This window comes from Cervus elaphus, chromosome 17 (genome assembly GCF_910594005.1).
Source record: "Cervus elaphus chromosome 17, mCerEla1.1, whole genome shotgun sequence".
Classification (NCBI taxonomy): domain Eukaryota; kingdom Metazoa; phylum Chordata; class Mammalia; order Artiodactyla; family Cervidae; genus Cervus; species Cervus elaphus.
Window position 1 is genome coordinate 64988048 of NC_057831.1, and position 20355 is coordinate 65008402.

The following is a 20355-nucleotide window of genomic DNA, read 5'->3' on the forward strand; positions in this document are numbered from 1 at the left end:
CAGCCCAGCCCCTTCCTCTCCACCCCACCACGCCTGACCACAAAACCCCAAGGGAACCGCCCCTCCCTGCTCTCTCAAGTCAACTTTTGGGTCTGCTGGGGAGAGTGTTCACTGATGTCCACAGAAACCCTCACTCTGTGAGTCATAAACCTTTCACACTCGCTTGATAATGGCAGTCTCAACATCTCAACCAAGTTTGGGATAGGTGTTCATCCATTTCTGGGGGTGACCATAACAGAAGAGACTGTTGCTGCTGCTAAGTCGCTTCAGTCATGTCTGACTCTGTGCGACCCCATAGACGGCAGCCCACCAGGCTCCCCCTTCCCTGGGATTCTCCAGGCAAGAACACTGGAGTGGGGTGCCATTTCCTTCTCCAGTGCATGAAAGTGAAAAGTGAAAGTGGAATCGTTCAGTCGTGTCTGACTCTTAGCGACCCCATGGACTGCAGCCTACCAGGCTCCTCTGTCCATGGGATTTTCCAGGCAAGAGTACTGGACTGGGACAGAAGAGACTACGACACACTAAAAAACTGTTTGTTGGGAACCCCATGGCGGTCCAGTGATTGATTCCATGCTTTCAGTGTCCATATCTGGTCTGGGAACTAAGTTCCCTGCAAGCCATGCACAGCGTGGCCAAAAAAAAAGAGGTCAATTATCCAAAATTCAAATTTAACTGGTCCTTCTATGTGTAATCTGAGAACCCCATCCACGGTCACTATACCTACTATACCTCCAGGTCTCAAGGCCATGCTCCAAGCAGGAAGAAGCAAGTTTTTCTTCTGGTGAGACTGGTTTGTTCCTTTGGGAAGGGAAGCTATCCTTGGGTGCTTCTGGCTGCATCTCATTATGTAGAACTTTCTCATGTGGGTAAGCTTGCCATGGAGCTCTAAGAATGTATCTGCCAATGCAGAAGATGTGGGTTCAATCTCTGGGTTGGGAAGATTCCCCTGGAGAAGGAAATGGCAACCCACTCCAGCATTCTTGCCTGGAGAATTCCATGGCCAGAGCAGCCTGGTGGGCTACAGTCCATGGAGTCATAAAAGAGTCAGACATGACTTAGCAATTAAACCAACAAGCTTGCCATAAGACAGCCTTAAAAATTGAATTTTTCAACCTTTCAAAACAGGAATAATAAAGGGGGGGTCTTACGTGACTTTTTGGAAGATAAAACCCCAACAACTACCAGGAAATATGTAATAGGCATAATAACTTTGAAATATGTTACTCAAAAGGTGATTTCCCTCTCTCTGAATCCAGTTAGTTTGTGGGGGTGGGAAGACAAATGCCCTCTGGGAAGAAGGATTTGGTCTAAAGACCTTCATTAATTGACATCAGCTGGGAGCTTTTTAGTAACTAAGACTCTGAGGCCCCACCTCAGACATATTGAATCAGAACCTGCATTTTAACAAAGGCTGCAGGTGATTGTACATATATTAGCATTTGAGAGTAACTGACCTGGAAGAACAAGGGTTGTCACATTTGACTGTTATTGGAATAACCCAAAGAACTTAAAAAGTCCTGTGCTAGTGATTCTGATTTCACTGCTGTAGGATGTAGCCTGAGCATGAAACCTCCCCAGATGGTTCCAATAAGCAGTAAAGACTGAGAGCCACTGGGCTAACAACCGTGCTTCTCAACCCTGCATGAGAATCATTTGGGGAACTTTATTGTAAAACCACCAATGCCTGGGTCCCCTCAAAGCAGTTAAATAAGATATTTTTGAAGAGCTCTTGGATCATTCTAATGTGTGAGGACCAGGGCAAGGGAGTGAAAATCTCATATTCTTTGGGAGAGTGATGTTAGATGGGTTGAAGATACCACCGAGGCAGGGGAGGCCAGGTGGACACTATCAAGGGCAGTGGGGGGCTTTTGCTGTGATTCATATTTCAGACTCCTGGAGAGGGTTCCCTCACAAACAGTCCCTGCCCAAAGCTGGCAAGCAGCCATAGTAAGATAAACTCTGCTGCACAACAAGGTTAGGCAGGGTGATAAGGGGGAGTGGTGGGAGTGCACAGTTGCAGGGTTTCAACTTTCTGAAATGTTCTATCCTAAGTGTCATGAACAAGACCCAGAAGTTCCCACACACACTCAAAATGGGACCCAGGAACTCCATGAACTGAGCACAGAAGCACTGTCATGGTGCCCATTGTTCAAGAGCCAAGCTGACTGGCAGCCTCTGCTACAACACATCCCAGGCTGAGGGACAAATGGAACTCAGAGCAGAGCCTAAGAGGGGCCCACAGTGCCAGCAAGAGCTGGGATGAGGTTTCAGCAGCCAGGAAGGGCTTCTGTATCCTGAGCTAGTCATGAGAGGCCAGCCTATACCAGCCACCAACATGGTCTGCAGGACAAGCAGCAACCAGGCTGATAAGCAGTGTTGCCGAGACCAGAGGTGCCAGGGGACACTGCTCCAATCTAAGCAGTCCTCCATTCATGTCAGCACCTCAAGGGCACCTTGCCAGGACTGACAGTCATGGTCTCCATCAGAAGGGCTGGACTGATTACTGGAGGCCAGCATCCATTCTGATTGGTGTTTGCCTGTGACAAATCAGTTGGTAAATATTTTGAATATCACTCCCTGGATAAAGTCACCCCTCTCTCTTCTCTGCCCAGATGCTACCCTGGCAGAAACAGAAGGAAGGCAAAATCTGAGAGACAACCCACTTCACCCACATAGAATATTTTCATTTTTGCCCTGGACTAAAGTCACAAGATTAAGCTAAATTTTTCCAGCACTCCTAAGCAAGTAGGGGCACCTGAGGAAAACAGGATAATTTCAGATAAAATAAAGTAGCTGCAGGCTGCTTGTACATCTGATAGGAGTGTGAAGAAACTTCTATCCTTGTATAGACATGAGGATAATCTACTTCCTCTATTAAATATTGATGTCTCTATATGAATTTATATTTCTCTATAGATTTATTCGGGAATCTTTTTTTTTCTGTTAATCTGATGTCAATCCCTAACAAAACATAATTTTCTCTATGTAAACAGAGAAAGGGAGATATAGAAAATTTATGGGAAAGTCAAATTGTTCTGGAAAAAGTAAGAATTCTACCAAAAAGAAGAGCGGATGAACACTTGTGATTATACACTATAACCAGAAGGAAAAATGGTCCACTATTGTGTGGGAAAGCAATGGATTGGCCAAGAATCCCAAGAGGAGAGCTGCTTACCAGACTGGATCCCCACCTCTGGAAGATGAAAAATTCCACCACTCGTATTTTATTGGGTTATTCCATGAGTGTTTAGCTTAACTCTGTGTCAGGTCTTATTTAAGGACCTGGGAATATAGCAATGAACAAAACAGACAAAAATGCCTGACCTCACACATGTTACAGTTTCAGGGATAATGAGACAGACAATAGACCAAATAAATAAGTAGAAATATATGATTTTTTGTATAGTGTTAAGAGCTATAGAGATTAAATTGCCAACATCCACTGGATCACCGAAAAAGCAAAAGAGTTCCAGAAAAACATCTATTTCTGATTTATTGACTATGCCAAAGCCTTTGACTGTATGGATCACAGTAAACTGTGGAAAATTCTGAAAGACATGGCAATACCAGACCACCTGACCTGTTTCTTGAGAAAACCATATACAGGTCAGGAAGCAACAGTTAGAACTGGACATGGAACAACAGACTGGTTCCAAATAGGAAAAGGAGTACATCAAGGCTGTGTATTGTCACCCTGCTTATTTAACTTATATGCAGAGTACATCATGAGAAACTCTGGGCTGGAGAAGCACAAGCTAGAATCAAGATTGCCAGAAGAAATATCAGTAACCTCAGATGTGCAGATGGCACCACCCTTATGGCAGAAAGTGAAGAACAACTAAAAAGCCTCTTGATGACAGTGAAAGAGGAGAGTGAAAAAGTTGGCTTAAAGCTCAACATTCAGAAAACTAAGATCATGGCATCCGGTCCCATCACTTCATGGCAAATAGGTGGGGAAACAGTGGAAACAGTGTCAGACTTTATTTTTGGGGGCTCCAAAATCACTGCAGATGGTGACTGCAGCCATGAAATTAAAAGACGCTTACTCCTTGGAAGGAAAGTTATGACCAACCTAGATAGCATACTAAAAAGCAGAGACATTACTTTGCCAACAAAGGTCCATCTAGTCAAGGCTATGGTTTTTCCAGTGGTCATGTATGGATGTAAGAGTTGGACTCTAAAGAAAGCTGAGTGCCAAAGAATTGATGCTTTTGAACTGTGGTGATGGAGAAGACTCTTGAGAGTCCCTTGGACTGCAAGGAGATCCAACCAGTCCATCCTAAAGGAGATCAGTCCTGGGTGTTCATTGGAGGCCTGATGTTGAAGCTGAAACTCCAATACTTTGGCCACCTGATGCGAAGAGCTGACTCATTGGAAAGGACCCTGATGCTGGGAAAGATTGAGGGCAGGAGGAGAAGGGGATGACAGAGGATGAGACGGTTGGATGGCATCACCAACTCGATGGACATAGGTTTGGGTGGACTCCAGGAGTTGGTGATGGACAGGGAGGCCTGGCGTGCTGCAATTCATGGGGTCGCAAAGAGTCGGACACGACTGAGCAACTGAACTGAACTGAAGAGCTATAGATAAAAACTATATGGAAAAAGGAGACAGGGAATGTCCATGGTGGCGTTATCTTTTTAAATAGGATGATTCAAGAAAGCGTAACAGAGAGGGTGACATTTGAGCAATAGTCTTGAGGACATGAGGAGGCAAGCCATGTTGATAAAAGGCAGGCAGGTGCAAAAGCCCTGAAGTGAGGAGGTGCCTGGAATGTTCGAGGAACAGTTTGGGTGAACGGGGGAGGAGCAGGAGATGAGGTCAGTGAGTGGATATGCACAAGTGACAGAAGGAAACCACTCTGCTTCAGTCCAAGCCGATTCTTCACCTACATTTTCAGCTTTCCCAGACAACTCATCATACAGGAAGTCACCAAACCCATCACTACCGGCACTAAAAGAAGGCATCTATAAAAGACTTTCAGCTTCTCCTTAAGATCCTCATTTACTGCTAAAGCTTTCTCTTTAGTTGTGAGAAAAATTACCCCAGATCAGTTTGAAACATTAAAGTGCTAGAGAAAAACAAACCTGGCCAACTGGCACTTAATACTGACAAAGTCCCCGACTTTATCAGTCACGCTTGAGCTAATCTGCCTTAAGGAAATAGGGATCATAGCTGAACAGCTCCAAGTTGTTACTAGGGAGGATGCTGTTAAATGGCCAAAAAAGCGAGAGAGTCACTGGGAAGAGAAGAATGGTGGGTGTTTTCTGATTCTCTTTCCCGCATCTATTACTTGCTCCTCCCCAGAGCTCTCAGTCTCTATTTCCAAGTGCATGTGTGCTCTGCTGTGTCCAGCAATTTTTGTGATCCTATGGGTTGTAGCCTGCCAAGTTCCTCTGTCCAGGGGATTCTCCAGGCAAGAATACTGGAAGGTGTTGCCATGAACCCCCTCCAGGGGATCTTCCCGACCCAGAGATCAAACATCCTGCATTGGCAGGCAGGTTCTTTACCACTAAGTGCCACCTAGAGAGCCCCTCCCATTGTTAAACCTTATGGTAATGACTCCCGCATTCTGCAGCACCCTTTCCCCTACATATTGGGTTGGCTGAAAAGCGAATGAACTTTTCAGCCAACCCAATACTTCTGAAGCACTGAGGATGACGAAGATCAATTTCCAATCATTCCTGCAAATGGTATGTGAAAAATTAAGGTTTAATGATGATTACTGGTTATTTCATTTTGAATCTAAAACCCTGGACTTCAGAAATAGTGGAATTTGTATAACATTTGAATATCTTGCTTTTGCCTCCTTTTGTTCTTATGGAAAAAGCAAGTCATCTTCTAGAAGGTGCCAGAGGTACTTTCTATGACAAAATGAGGCTTCCTCTAGTATCCAGTTTCACAGTTACCAAGTGTGAAATCTCAGAGCTGAGATGCAGGTTCTGAATTGTCTTGGACAGTGGATCTCACTAGAAACAGAAACTTCACCAGGTCCTGTTCAAAGGACTTTCTCCTGTAACAGTGTTCAATACTGGAGCACAGGAAACTGCTGAAATAATAAAATCTGTGCAAAAATAGTTTATTAAATAACATAAGGAAGATTATGAAGGACAGTTCCAGAATGCCCACTCATGTGGTTTGTAAAGGTGCATTTTTCATAAAGATCTGTACAGCTCAAAAGCATGACATCCTGCAGGGGAGGCTCCTTTATTCCAGGATTTGGCAGAATTTATTTTCATCTTCTATGCATGAGCCACCAAAGTAAAAAAAAAAAAAAAAATCCACTCCTCTTCAGTAAAGCAGTGTCCTCAGTAAAGTAAAGGATAAGGTTTTCATGTAACCTCAGGGACTCTCAGGGCGCTTCTCATGAAGAGCAGCCACTATAATGACCACCATGGAGCAATTTTTTCATTCTTCATTGATGAGACATAAAGAATATTACAGAAAAATCCAAGTTTAGAAGTCACTCTCAAACATACATGTAGAAAAGTTACTGTCAGAATACTGTCAAGCTTTAAGAAATTGGAAGAGCCTGTGATTTTTGCACTGTTTCTCAGTCAGTGGCTCTAAAGGGTGATATCCACCATCAGTGACTTCACCCGGGGTTTCCTTTCATGACAGTCTTGCAGGATGATCCTCTGGGTTGGCAGTCCTTTTAGGTCACCAGGTTTCTGCAATCTCTGTAAGAACTTGCAGCAGCTCAGCAAACGTCGGGCGGCCTTTAGGTTTCTGGAAAAGGGAATTGGAGGCGGTCAATTTAGTTTAAGACTCACACAGAGACCAGCTCTGGAACTTGCTGGCAGGACCTGGATCCAGGCTGCTTCACCACGAACAGAAGAGACAGATATCTTGGCTGATACACAGGGCATGAACAGCAGTTGAGCGAGGCAGGGGTGTGAAAATATAAGGGAAGAGATTACTGCAAAAATAAAATGGCTAGAGATGCAAACACTAGCCGCATGTGGCTATTTAAATTAACTGAAATTATATACATCTTAAAATTCAGTTCTCAGTCACCCTAGCCACTTTTCAATTCTTTGATAGCCAGTATGGCCTGACCTGTTGGACAATGCAGATAGCATATTTCCATCACCACAGAACGTTCCATAGATCTGCCCTAGAGATCTATTTGGATGACTTGATATGCATGGAATAAAGGAAGAGCTGGGAGAGAAGGGCCTCTAGAGTCCCAAATCCCCAAGCTCAGCCCCAGTTATTCACTATACCTGATCCCCTGTAGAAAGACAGATTTTAGTCAGAAAGCAAAGGCGTATTTCCATGAGGGCATTTTCAGGTCTTGAAGCATTGACTGTGTTGTCTTAAGGCTCAGTCAATAACTTCCCAGCCGTGAAGATTATAGCCTTTTTTTGTATTTCACAGTGGGATGCGGTTTGACTTTGACTCCATGAGGAAGCTCCATGGCATCTTGGAAATCCATGGGAAATAGAAATATTCATAGTAGTAGAGGTCCCTGGCAACAGGGTTAGTAGGGAGACACCATGCCTAGTGGCTTGTAAACAGATGGCATCAATAAAAGTACAGAGTACGAGACAACCTAAATGTGCATCAATGCAGGAATGGATAAAGAGGAAGTACATATATACAATGGAATACTACTCAGCCATAAAAAAGAGAAAGTAATACCATGTGCAGCAACATGAGTAGACCTAAAGTTATCATGCTGAGTGAAGTCAGTCAGAAAGAGAAAGACAAATACCACATGATATTACTTATGTGTAGGATAAACTGTGAAACAAATGAAATTATCTATAAAAAAGAAACAGACTCATAGACATAGAGAACAAATTTGTGGTTGCCAAGGGTGAGGGGGAGTGGAGGAGGGATGGATTGGGAGTTTGGGATTAGCAGGTGCAAACTATTATATAAAGAATGGATAAACAACAAGGCCCTACTGTATACACAGGGAACCATATTCAATCTCTTGTGATAAACCATAACAGAAAAGAATAAGAAGAATGTACACACATGTATAACTGGATCACTCTGCTGTGCAGCAGCAGTTAATACACAACATAGCAAGTCAACTATGGCTTAATAAACTAAATTTTTTAAATAGAGTAGATAAAATATAAAAATTAAAGGACAGAATAGAAGGGTACGTGAGCACATGTGAGAGTCTTCCTTGAGACTTCAAGGATAAAGAGTGGAGCCTGTTGCTGGTGCTGAGGCCGTGCCAGGAGCAGAGCCAATGACACAAGTGTAACCACACCGACGTGGCCGTGTTTGAGTCTAGAGACGCTTAAGCTCCTTGTTTGCTTGGTCCTCTTGTCAGCATCTCATTTACTCCTTTCTTTGTCTCCTTCCCACAGATATGTAAAATCTCAATAAGGATTATATTGTATGTGCCTGTACAAGTATATTGCTTTTAAACATGTATATTCCTGAGCTATTTACTTTATTATTGCAAAGATGCTCTTCAGACATCTATTTGCTACAAACAGCTTACTTTTTTTTTTTTTTATGTCTTTCAAGATTCCTTGCAGAGCAGTTAATCATATGTGAAGTATTTTCATACACTGGGGATATTTATAAAATTAATACTTCTCTGGGATGGAAACAACCATGTTACTTCTGAAATACTGAATTTTTTTTAGTGTTTGTGAATTGGAAGTTGGGTGATTTCTTTTTTGGCCAGGAGGAAGTCCTCATCCAGCTGTAGTTATTCTGGGCTGAAACTGTCAACTGGAAAGAGAGAAGAACTGTCAAAGTCACAGCGGAGTCTGATGATGGGGAGGGGTGTGTTGAGTTGTGCCCAGAAAAGACAGAGGTGGGATGTGAACCCTTCTGGCTTTATTTTTAAGCTTGGCATTTCAAGTAAAAGAGAAACTGGCCTTCTGAGAGAGTGTTTTCTGAGTACAAGTTCCTGGCACACTTCTGTCTTCATTCCTATTCTTGTTTAATCTCTCTATCAGGAGTCTCAAATGCCACAGGAGAGATGAAACCCATTACTCTTAGCCTTGAAAAAGCAAGACAAATTAGAGTAGAGTGAAGTAAATAAAAACACCATCCTTTTCTTTCGACGTGAAAATTGACAAGTCTGATTCCATCCTTAGTTTCCACCCAGAAGTTCTTAAAAGGAGTAAAACCTCTCATCACTGAGGCTTTAACAACATTGAGAGTTTCTGTAGGAACCAATTTTGGAAAGATAAGACTTACAAAAGGTACTGAATTCCTCAGTTGAACGGCCACTGTTAAAATGGGTTAATGATTTTTGTTGTGGAAGTACTTCTGCTCTCAGGGATAATTATCAAGAAATAGAAACCTTTTTCCTGCCATGACAGAATCCTGGGGTAACATGGGTGATAATCAATCTGCTCTCAGATGTGGGAACTGCCAACCTTTGCAGGAAAGTAAGGGCACTCACCTCATGCCAGCAGCTATACATGATTTCATATATGGACATTGGTGCCAGGTGAGGTCGGTACAGCCTGAAGCCTTTAGAAATAGCTTCCACAACTTGCAAATTTGACCTATTTTCAAAAGGCATTTTTCCTTCTGAAAAAACTTCCCACATCAAAACTCCTGAAAATAAAACACATAAAAATAAGAAGTTAGAGAGAGGTGGTTACTTGGAACTGAAAGAGCAGTTTCTAATTACAAGGCATTATTTCCCTCCTGCAGCCATGGAGTTACAATCATCCACAATGACTGCAGTTCTATCCAGGAAGCAGATCCTGTGCATCTTAGTTTTGAAGAGGTCATCAAACTGAATATATTCCAAGGGAAAACAATTCCTTCCCTTTTCTGTTGGTCCTAACTGCCTCCTTATTGGAAGAAAATGCTTGAAACATCTTTAATTCAAAGTACTATTCATGTCTCCACACCCTGACATCAATGAAACTTTCTACCATTCCATAGAAAATGGCAATATTGTGTAATCCCCTGCTGCCTGCTAAGGCCAGGAAAACTCCTGACCAGTAGATGGCATCCATTTCCCTCTCTCCACTGAAAGACTGCTGAGGAGAGTCCCAGAAAATCTGGCAGGGGTTCTGTTTAAATAAGCAGGTGTTCAAAAATCACTGATGGCTGATGAAGCTCCTTCAAGTCTCTCAATTTGAGTTTATTTAATTATTCAGTTATTCTACAAATATGTGTTATGTATTCATCAGACTCCACCCTTATGCTAGAGCCACAGAATTCTTAAGATTGAAATCTGTCCAAGTTCTTAAGAATTTAAGAAGCTCACTGTCCAGTGAGGATGAAAGACAGGTGGTCAGGTAAAACTCAAGGGTTTCAAATTGTTCTACAACCAGCATTCAGTTTAGTTCAGTTCAGTTGCTCAGTCGTGTCCGACTCTTTGCGACCCCATGAATTGCAGCACGCCAGGCCTCCCTGTCTATCACCAACTCCTGGAGTTCACTCAAACCTATGTCCATAGAGTTGGTGATGCCATCCAACCATCTCATCTTCTGTCATCCCCTTCTCCTCCTGCCCCCAATCCTTCCCAGCATCAGGGTCTTTTCCAATGAGTCAACTCTTCACTTGAGGTGGCCAAAGTACTGAAGTTTCAGCTTCAGCATCAGCATCAGTCCTTCCAATGAACACCCAGGACTGATCTCCTTTAGGATGGACTGGTTGGATCTCCTTGCAGTCCAAGGGACTCTCAAGAGTCTTCTCCAACACCACAGTTCAAAAGCATCAATTCTTCGGCGCTCAGCTTTCTTCACAGTCCAACGCTCACATCCATACATGACCACTGGAAAAACCATAGCCTTGACTAGATGGACCTTTGTTGGCAAAGTAATGTCTCTGCTTTTTCATATGCTATCTAGGTTGGTCACAGCTTTCCTTCCAAGGAGTAAATGTCTTTTAATTTCATGGCTGCAATCACCATCTGCAGTGATTTTGGAGCCACCAAAAATAAAGTCTGACACTGTTTCCACTGTTTCTCCACCTATTTGCCATGAAGTGATGGGACCAGATGCCATGATCTTAGTTTTCTGAATGTTGAGCTTTAAGCCAACTTTTTCACTCTCCTCTTTCACTGTCATCAAGAGGCTTTTTAGTTGTTCTTCACTTTCTGCCATAAGGGTGGTGCCATCTGCACATCTGAGGTTACTGATATTTCTTCTGGCAATCTTGATTCTAGCTTGTGCTTCTCCAGCCCAGAGTTTCTCATGATGTACTCTGCATATAAGTTAAATAAGCAGGGTGACAATATACAGCCTTGATGTACTCCTTTTCCTATTTGGAACCAGTCTGTTGTTCCATGTCCAGTTCTAACTGTTGCTTCCTGACCTGTATATAGGTTTCTCAAGAGGCAGGTCAAGTGGTCTGGTATTGTCATGTCTTTCAGAATTTTCCACAGTTTATTGTGATCCACACAGTCAAAGGCTTTGGCATTGGTCTCACAACTCAACTGCTCTCCAGCAGAGCTTAAAATGTCACCAGCCAAGACTATCATATGTCAGTGGCGAGCTAATGAGATCAATACAGGCTAAACCTTATCGTGGGCAATAATATTCACACCCTTTGAGGGTACAGATGTCTCTCAAAACCTAAGAAGGCACCCAGGAAGGTCAAGGTGAAAGAGAATAGATAGATCATTTATACATTGATTGCCATTTTCTGAAAGTCAAAGAACAAATTCCATCAGACATGGGTCCACAGTATCTCTTTTTCAATGAAGAACATTACCCAATATAAATAGCAATTGATAAACCTCAAGGAAGCCTATGTCTAATTTCACAAAATATGGGAATAATAATGTAAATGAGATGGCATCACTGATAGTCAAGCAATGAAGGTTATTAATTACACTCAAGATTAAATGATGCTGTAAGATCAGTTTTCCTTGCAAATCTCTGTGGTGTGGGAAGGTTGGCTGAATTTGTTTTCTAAATCAGCAGACTGTAATGGTTTTTACAGCAAGTGCTCACTGGGAAAGGAAAAGACCCTAAAGGCAAATTTATGTAAGAAGGTTGCCAGTTGCCAAAGACAATCTGATGTGTTAGAACACCTGAGACAGAAACACGGTTATAAGAAGACTTTTAGCTAGATCATATTAAGAAATCAAAGTTAAAAGAGCAATCTCTATTTTATTCAATAAAGCTCTAACAAATGAACATCAAATTCACTCACCGAAGGACCAGACGTCAGATTTGCTGCTATATCTGTTGAAATGGAAAACTTCAGGAGGGGACCACTTGACTGGGAACTTGGCTCCAGAAGAACTGACATATTCATCATCCAAAACGTACCTAGGGCCATCAGATTTCAGAGCACATTGTGTTAATCACCCCTAAGTTCTGTGTACTTCTAACCCTTTTAGTTAACCCTGATTTCTAAAATACAAAGTATTTTACCACAGAAAGGCTCAGTACACCTTCTCTTCTGACTCTCAAGGTGGGAAAGTAACCCTTATACAGTTTCCTCCTTAAACCAAACCTCCATTGTGTTTATTATATTTGAATCTCAGAAAACCATAGCGATTCTTCAGTCTAAAACAGGCCTGTGGTTTAATAATGCCAGGCATGAAGGAATCTTGCAGACAGAAATTCAGGATGAGTCAGCAACCACCTGTGTGAAGAGTCAGACAAGGACAAGACAGGGCGATGGTGGCTGCGGGGAAGACAGTGTCAGTGGATAGCAACAGGGACCAGCCAGGCCATCTCTAGAATGTGGCCCCATGAGACAGAAGGAGTTTGGATTTTGACCCTGAAGAGAGTCAGGGAGAAAACCTGAAATCACTAGGATTAAATTTCTAGCAACCTGAAGGAAAGCAGACTCAAAATATAAATTGCACTGAGTTGTTGAAAATAAGGTTTTCCAACCTTATGTTCACACCCTTGCTGTCTGTCAGCTACTACAATTGATAAGAGAAATGCAGGAAAGGGACAGCAAAGTCAGAGCTGAGCAAACAAATTCTTTTTTTTTCTATTTCAGAAATATATAAGGAAAACTTTTCTCTTAACCTTCTACATATGATAAGTAGACTGAGAAATTCTTTTTTGTTTTTAAGGGACGACACACTTTTATTGATAATGACCTGACACATCAGAAGACTGGCCCACAGTCTCAGTTTCCCTTATAGCTAAATTGGTGCCTGTCCTAAAGCTCAAATTGGGTCAGCAGGACATCCAACCACATCAATGCTTGCTTCAGGGAAAAAAGAGCAAAGCCAATAACACCTTCAGTTTGTCTACAGACAAATGTAAGATTCCCTACTATGAGTAAAAAAAGAAAGAAAGTGTATCTTGTACCTTGTCATTCCAAAGTCCGAAATTTTTATTATACATGTAGAACTGACCAAACAATTCCTTGCTGCCTATAGAAAGAAGAAAAGAATCCAGGTTTGAATACAAAGTTTTTTTCTTTCCAGAGTTTGTACTCTTTTCCTTATTTCCTTTGTGGCTCAGCACTACCTCTGAGTGAATAGCCATGTTACTTCATGGTGATAACTGTCGATGCTACATAGGATTTAATGTATCTGCCCTCGCGAGAAGGATTTTAGTGATCTTTTTGAAGAAATGATAAAAAAAGAAGAATTTTAACTAACTTTTTTTCCTTTTTAAAATGTGTAATCTTTCTCAAGAAGTATCCTTGACAAGTATCAGGATAAACTCAACCTAAGAGGTAAAAAACTATGAATCTTGATATAAAAAACTGTGTATTTAAAACTTTACCTTTATAAATAAAAAGAGGAAAGTCCAATATGCATGAAAAATAAAAGATCATTATATATGTTTGGGATAATCATTATATAAAATTACTTATAGAAATTAAGAAATTGTATTTAAAACATATATTTCATTGAATGTAACTGTTTACAATTGATATTTTCTTATTTATTAAACCACAGTGAACCAAATTTAATAGTATATAATGCAGAATTTATTTGATGCCAAGACAATCTATTTTCAGTCAGCTTAGTCAGGAAAATCATTGACTTGATTTTTTAGCCTCATGTAGGTCAAAGGTTTGACAGAATTTTTCTCTTTTGAGCTAATTTGTGGTTCAGTTAGTTCAAAAACAAAAGAAAAAACTTGAAATGGAGAGCCAGCAGGAGCCAGTCTGGAAGATGTTGACAAATGCCAGCAATGATCTCAAAGTCAAACCACGAGGCAAGGCCTCAGCAGAGAAAACGCGCACTGTTAGCTGACACACCTCAAGCGGCATGTAGGTGGGGAAAACGGGGCACAAAAGAAAGGGGCGAGCTCTGCAAGGAGACAGCTGGAGCAGACCTGACTGAACTTTGAATCTAGTCTTTACGGGGAGGAAAAACCGCAGGACCAGGAAGGTGAGTTAGGTGGAATCGATATCATATGCATCCGATAAAATGTGTGCTCAATGCAACTCGGGCCAGACACTGGGGAATGCGTCATGAGGCATGGAAAACAATGGTGGAGCTTTTCTATGTGCCAGGCACTGCTTTAAGTGCTTACACATATTAATTCATGTAATCCTCCCAGTAAGCCCATAGGAAGAAGGTGCTATAATTAACACCACTTGACTAGTTAACTAACTTACTTAAGGTCACATGGCTAGTAAGAAAGAAAGGCGAGATTTCAACTAGCTCTGAGGCAGGGTATGCCATCTTGACTACATAATGAACTTATCAGGGAAATTTTCCAAAAAAGCTGATCACTAGATTTTACCCCCAAAGATTCTGATTTCATTGGTTGGTGGTATGGGCTTGGTACTGTGATGTTTTAAAGCTCCCAGGTATTTCTAATGCCCAGCTAAATTTGAGAGCCATTGCTTAGCAACTTGCACTCTCATGACACTGAACTGCAGCTCAGAAGTCAACATCTTGATGTCAAGGAGTCTGGAGTCTAATATTTGTGTAAACAATGTAAACAATTATTAAAGGAGGTAGTAAATAATTAATGCCAATGAGAGCTCTAAATCATGTGTAGGACAAGCAATGGTGTGCTGGGGCTAATGAAATTATGACCCCTTTCTTTCTCCAAAATAGTCCAGCCTGAATGATAGATATTATGGTCACCCTAGTCATGGCTGATGGAAGTTTAGGATTACCTGTAAGTGTCAGTAACAGGGACTTCTCATAAATTCTCAAATTTTCATTGGATTTAATTTGGGAACTTAGAAACGAGACATGAAAGGACACAGAAGGAATAGTACGAAGATCATGAATAAATATGGAGCAGATAGAAAATGTTTTTCAAGGGGAGGTAGCAAGGCAGGGAAGCAGAGTTATTTGCTTCTGAGGTAAAACCAGCTTTGATCTTTTTTGTTTGGTTGTTTGTTCTGAGCAATACAGAACAGAATGGTTTAACATTTCAAGGCTTTCTCAATAATGCCAGTAGTGCTTTTATGATGCTGTAAGAACCAAACCACCTCCACTTGGAGGCAGTTTCACCCACTGGGTGAGACCCACTGGGGCTGGTTCTTCAGCATGGTCCTCCAGCACCTGGCAAAGAGCTTGCCCTATATAAGCACTTAATATGTATTTGATTATTGGTTGAAACAAAGAAAGATTGCAGTAAGAGAAGGAAGAAGAAAGGGGGAGAGAGGAAAGAAAAGTAGTTTTAGTTGATTTGTTGGTGAACAATTAGTTCAAGACACATGTAGAGTAACTTCTTACTTGGTTACAGCATCAGTAGGCAATAGAAAATAAAGGTACATTTCCCAACAAATTACACGAATAGAAAAATGTTTTAAAATTAAGCCAAAGGATGCATTATTCAAAGTATTGAAAGTCCTAACTTTCAATATATGTTTAATACACAAAACAGCCAGCAAATTTGCAGTGTACTTACTAAATCTCTATGGATAAAGCAGTTTCTCTCCAGATACTCCATTCCTTCACAGACGTCTTGGCACACACTCAGTAGCAGCTCCTTGCTAAGCTTTCCTTTTCTCTCTCTCAGATAGTTAAGCAGGCAGCCATTTTCCATCAGCTCTGTCACAATATAGAGGGGCTTCTGCTGCATACACACTCCATAAAGCTGAACCAGCTTCGAATGAGATAGCTTCCTGTTGAAGAAAACACAGATCCATGAGCAAAATTGTTTTTGCTTTTTAAAGTGTTTGAACTCAACTGGTGATATTTACCATTTCCATATAATGTTCATCATCAAGCTATGATTAAAACTAATCCAACCACAGAGCCAGTAGAACAGTTTCCTTCCCACTTTATGTGCTAAGAGAGTGGGGTCAAGAGGTTATGTGGTACTGCTTCCTAAGTTGTGGTACATACAGAATAGTCCATGCCCCATATTCTGTTTTTCTTTTTCCCATTTTGTAAGCCTTTTGTTTCCTCTTTACTGCTGCTCCTTGCCCAGTTCCTGTTCCTTGAGTTTCAACCTCCCCAATCACAGCTCTCTAGACAAAAAATTTGGGACAGACAGAGGGGAGAAAGAGCAATTGATATGAATTTTAAAAAGAAAATTAAATTATAACTAATAAATGCATTTAAAGGAAATTTTTAGATTGAGTTGAAGACTGAAAAACCTTTACTGACATGAAACTCTTCTATGTATTCAGTAACCACACGCATATACACACACACATATCATAATTTTATGTCTCCTAAAAGGGTGATGGCTGTGACACCTCATAGAAATGAGCTTTGAACTGTCAGATAACTCTTAAAGAAAATTGCACTTTCGAGAATTAAAACATTTGTGCTCAGCTACTTGAACTTTTATCTCCTCTCTTTTTCTCTTCTCACACACACATACACAGTGTCCTTGAATATTGCCTACTAAAATACACTAAAATAAAGTTTTTAAGAAATGATACAAACAAGGGGCTTCCCTGGTGGCTCGGTGGTAAAGAATCCACCTGCCAATGCAAGAGACGCAGGTTTGGTCCCTGATCTGGGAAGATCCTACATGCCATGGAGCGACTAAGCCTGGGAGCCACAACTACTGAAGCCGGCAGGCCCTAGAGCCTGTACTCCCCACAGGAGATGCCACTGCAACGAAAAGGGTGCGCACTGCAGCGAGAGAGTAGCCCCGGCTCACCGTTACTACAGAAAAGCCCGTGCAGCGGCAATGACCCAGCATAGCCAAAAATAAAATAAATCTAAAAAAAATTTGTTTAAAGAAATGAAATGATACAAATGAACTTAGTTACAAAATAGAAACAGATTCACAGACTTAGAGAATGAACTTATGATTACCAGCTGGGAAAGATTGGGAGAAGGGATAGTTAGGGAGTTTGGATCCACACGCTATATCTCAAATGGATAACCAACAAGGACCTACTGAACTCTCCCCAATGCAATGTGGCAACCTGGGTTGGGGGGGCATTTCAGGGAGAACGGATACATGTAAATACATGACTAAGTCCCTTTGCCATTCACCTGAAACTATCACAATACTATTAATCGGCTATGGTCTAATATAAAATAAAAAGTTTAAAAAAAGGAAAAAACTTTTTAGTCATCTATTTGTCAAAAGTTTATTGTTTCTTTTGTACTATAATATTTAGTCCCTAAAGCCCTTTTATGCCAACTAGTCAACTTGAACATGGAATAGAATATTCAAATTAATGTTTGTAACTTTAGGAGGTATATAATAAACTATATTTTGTTAGTCAAAAGTACCTTGAAATGTTACTTCTTTCCATCCATAAAGATAATACAAGATCAATGAATCAGGGAGATTAATTATATTAAAACAACATGTATGAGTGATTGATACTTTCCCATATAGTGAGCAAACAGAAACACTCCAATAAGTAGGGGAGAAAGATATTCAAGAACGTATACATAATTTTAATTTGTAGATATATGTATTATATGGTGGCACTAGTGGTGAAGAATCTGCCTGCCAATGCAGGAGACACAAGAGACGGGTTCCAACTCTGGGAAGATTCCCTGGAGTAGGAAATGGCAACACACTGCAGTTATTCTTGCCTGGGAAATTCCATGGATAGAGGAGCCTGGCAGGCTACAGTCTATGGGATCACAAGAGTCAGACACAACTGAGCAACTGAGCACACACATGTACATATTATATGTGAGGATTTTGTCTGATTTACCTTTCTAATTCATGAAGTGTATTTTCACTTAGGGGATGCAGCAAACATGTGTGCAGAATAATGGCAGGGGGGCAATTCTTTAAACGGAAAACTAATTTTCCATGAGAAAGCCACCAAATTGATATTCACATGTAAGCATTTAAGAATTAGAACATTACACTGTATTTGCTCAGTAAGACCACTAGCAAAAGTTTATCATAAAAAAAGAAATAACTTTTATCAGAAATAAGGCAGGAACAAATAAATAAACCCTCACTTGTATGGTTCAGTCTAACAAATAGGACAAATATTTTTCAAGGGCACAGAAAGATGCAAACAGAAAAAGAACACTGTTGTTTGCTGTAACTTTAGGACCCATTAATAAAAATTCCTTTCTCATCTTAGAAAAATGCATATGATTCACTGTAGAACAAATATGTCATATTTATGTAAATTTGTTACTTAAATATTTTCAAACTCTGTAGTCTCCTTCTCTTCTAATTGTTCTTTTTTCCCATGTGATCAGATCAAGTCAGAGTTTTTAATGTCATCTGTGGTGACCAGGCTGACCTCTTTCCTGAACTCTAGACTCATTATGCACTTGACCCTTGGTCATACTTGGCTACCCACTAGGTCTCTCAAATTCAACATGTCCAAAGTAGAATTACTCATTTTTCCTCCAAAACTATTCCTCAGCCAGTCTCTCCCATTTCAGTAAATTGCGCCATTCTCTGCCTAATAGTGCACCGAAGACCTTGGTTTTCACTTTTTGGTCCCTCAGTCTCCTTAAGTGATTTGCCACATCTAATTTATCAGCAAGTTCTGATAATTTTATCTCAACAATGTATCCTGAAACTATTCTCTTCTTTCCATCTCTGCTTTCACCCCTTTCACCATCATCTTCCACCTGCTTTATCAAAAGGGCGCCTAAAAATGTATAATGAGATTTGAAATAAAAGTGAAATATTTTCCCCCAAAGTTTAAATTGCTCAAATTAGAAGTACATATTTAAACATCTCAGAAGAAGGATTTAAATTCTAATTCCTTCTTTTTGATAGAGATTCTAGGTGAGATTTTACAGGTGAGGAAATTGAAGCTTGGAAAAATGAAATAACTCAAGCCACACAGAAGCCAAATAATTTACCCAGGTCCCACAACTAGCTTGGGCAGAGTTGTGACACAAATCTACTTGTGACTGACTCCAAAATCCATGTTCTTTCCATGACACCCAGATGTTGTGCCATACTTATCTGGGTTTTGTGTATACTTACATCATCACTTTAGCTTCTTCAATGAAATCCTCTTCAGACATGAAGCCTTCGTTGATGGCCTTGATAGCTACCTGGACATGTGCTCGCCATTGGCCTAAATAGACCACTCCAAACTGACCGCTTCCAATCTGCTTCACAAAAGCCAACTCAGATGGATCTATCTCCCACTTTTCTGGAAAAGTAAAATATCCATGTTACAAGGAAAAATGTTAAATTTTAGAGCTAGAAAAGATCTAGGAATTATCTCGATCTATTTTCTTTTATTTTTCAGAGAGCTTGAAAACATTTATAAATGAGTAGAAAGGGCCTGTTACCATTTTTAATACTATCACTGTGGCTTAAAAGTATAATTCCAGAATTCAAGTTTAAATGCAATAATTTCTAAAGGAATTTTGTATGTTGAGTCATGCCATATAAACACATTTTTGTAAAATAAGTAAAATAAACAAAGATACAAATCTCACTTACTTGGAGAGAAATTATGGGTATCAAAACAGGCTTTTTCTTTCCCAAGAGACCCAGAAGGAAACACTGTTCTGTGTCTTCTAAACTAAACCTGCCCAAACCAGATGTGGGACCTAAATTTGTATGTCCCTAGACTGTTTTTGTTCTGATAAGTAAACTTGTGAGGTAGATAAAACCTCGGTTCCCCCCACCCCCACCCCAGTTTCTTTTACTGTTCCTCTGCCACTCCCACCCCTAATGGGCTTTTTTGCTCTTTCTCTTTTGCAAAAAGTCTAAACAATTCATCACATAAATATTTTCAATATTAAGATTCTAACCTATATCTAAGTGTATGTTTGAAATGAGATTTGCATTACTGAATATGTCTCATCCTATAGAAGCAAATCAGTGGCGGGTTGGGGGGGGAGGGAAGGACTATTTTTGCAATAATGCTTTGGAAAACTCTGAGAATCATATCTTAGCTTTTTAGTATCCCCTTTTATATAGCAATGCCACCATCTGCTGGAACTTTAAGATAATGCATTTAAAAGAATTAAAGGGAATTCCCTGGCTGTCCAGTGGTTAGGACTTCATGCTTTCACTCTCCAGTGCCCAGGTTGAATTTCTGGTCAGGGAACTAAGATCTCACAAGCTGTGAAGCACATTCTCCCCTATCCGCTCACCGCCC

At 40.6% G+C, this 20355-nt stretch overlaps 1 protein-coding gene across 1 annotated transcript in view; it reads right to left on the reverse strand.

Annotated features, from left to right (window-relative positions):
* Window positions 1-6063: 6063 nt before the first annotated feature.
* Window positions 6064-20355, reverse strand: part of TXK (TXK tyrosine kinase) — a 41680-nt gene continuing 27388 nt past the window's right edge. Inside the window, exons 9-14 of the mRNA XM_043871448.1 lie at window positions 19224-19395; window positions 15744-15960; window positions 13224-13288; window positions 12103-12221; window positions 9386-9543; window positions 6064-6729 (exon numbers count right to left, since the gene is read on the reverse strand). Of these exons, the coding sequence (XP_043727383.1) occupies window positions 6661-6729; window positions 9386-9543; window positions 12103-12221; window positions 13224-13288; window positions 15744-15960; window positions 19224-19395 (800 nt within the window). The 3' untranslated portion in view covers window positions 6064-6660. The remainder of the gene's footprint in view (window positions 6730-9385; window positions 9544-12102; window positions 12222-13223; window positions 13289-15743; window positions 15961-19223; window positions 19396-20355) is intronic.